This window comes from Geospiza fortis, unplaced genomic scaffold, assembly GCF_000277835.1.
Source record: "Geospiza fortis unplaced genomic scaffold, GeoFor_1.0 scaffold213, whole genome shotgun sequence".
In the NCBI taxonomy this organism is placed as follows: domain Eukaryota; kingdom Metazoa; phylum Chordata; class Aves; order Passeriformes; family Thraupidae; genus Geospiza; species Geospiza fortis.
Genome location: NW_005054399.1, coordinates 1836044 through 1836589, shown reverse-complemented (window position 1 = coordinate 1836589; position 546 = coordinate 1836044). Strand labels below are relative to the sequence as shown.

The window sequence follows — 546 nt, the reverse complement described above, 5'->3', positions numbered from 1 at the left end:
CCCAGCACTGCCCATGTCCCCTCCTGGCAGCTCCCCAGGGCCCATCAGGCTGCTGCCAGCTGTCATCCCTGTGGATGTGGCACTGTGACACCCCTCCTGCCCCAATGTCTGGGCACAGTGAGAGGCTTCCCATGGGAATGGGGCTGGCAATAGCCCAGGATGCTTGTGGGGCACGGGGACAGGGAAAGTCCCCTGGGGCTGCGATGCCCCAGCAAGATGGGCTCTCCTGTGTGCCTGGGGTGGCAGGGCCAGACCCTGGTGCCAGCTGGTGCTGAGCCGTGCCCCACACCCACCCCAGGCCAACCTGGCGCTGTGGCTCTCCATGATCGGCCTGTCCCAGTACTACAAGGTGCTGGTGGAGAACGGCTACGAGAACATCGACTTCATCACCGACATCACCTGGGAGGACCTGCAGGAGATCGGCATCACCAAGCTGGGTAAGGCCCGGTGCGCGGCGCTGCCTGCGGTGGCCTTGGCGGTGACACTGACGGCATGTGCCACCCCCAGGCCACCAGAAGAAGCTGATGCTGGCGGTGAAGAAGCTGG

The 546-nt window shown here is 65.0% G+C and overlaps 1 protein-coding gene across 1 annotated transcript in view; it reads left to right on the top strand.

Moving 5' to 3' along the window:
- Positions 1–545, top strand: part of CASKIN1 (CASK interacting protein 1) — a gene marked incomplete at its 3' end in the record, with an annotated part of 26089 nt that extends 25544 nt beyond the window's left edge. The window contains 2 exon segments of the mRNA XM_031061074.1: positions 266–437; positions 508–545. Of these exon segments, the coding sequence (XP_030916934.1) occupies positions 266–437; positions 508–545 (210 nt within the window).
- Position 546: the final 1 nt, after the last annotated feature.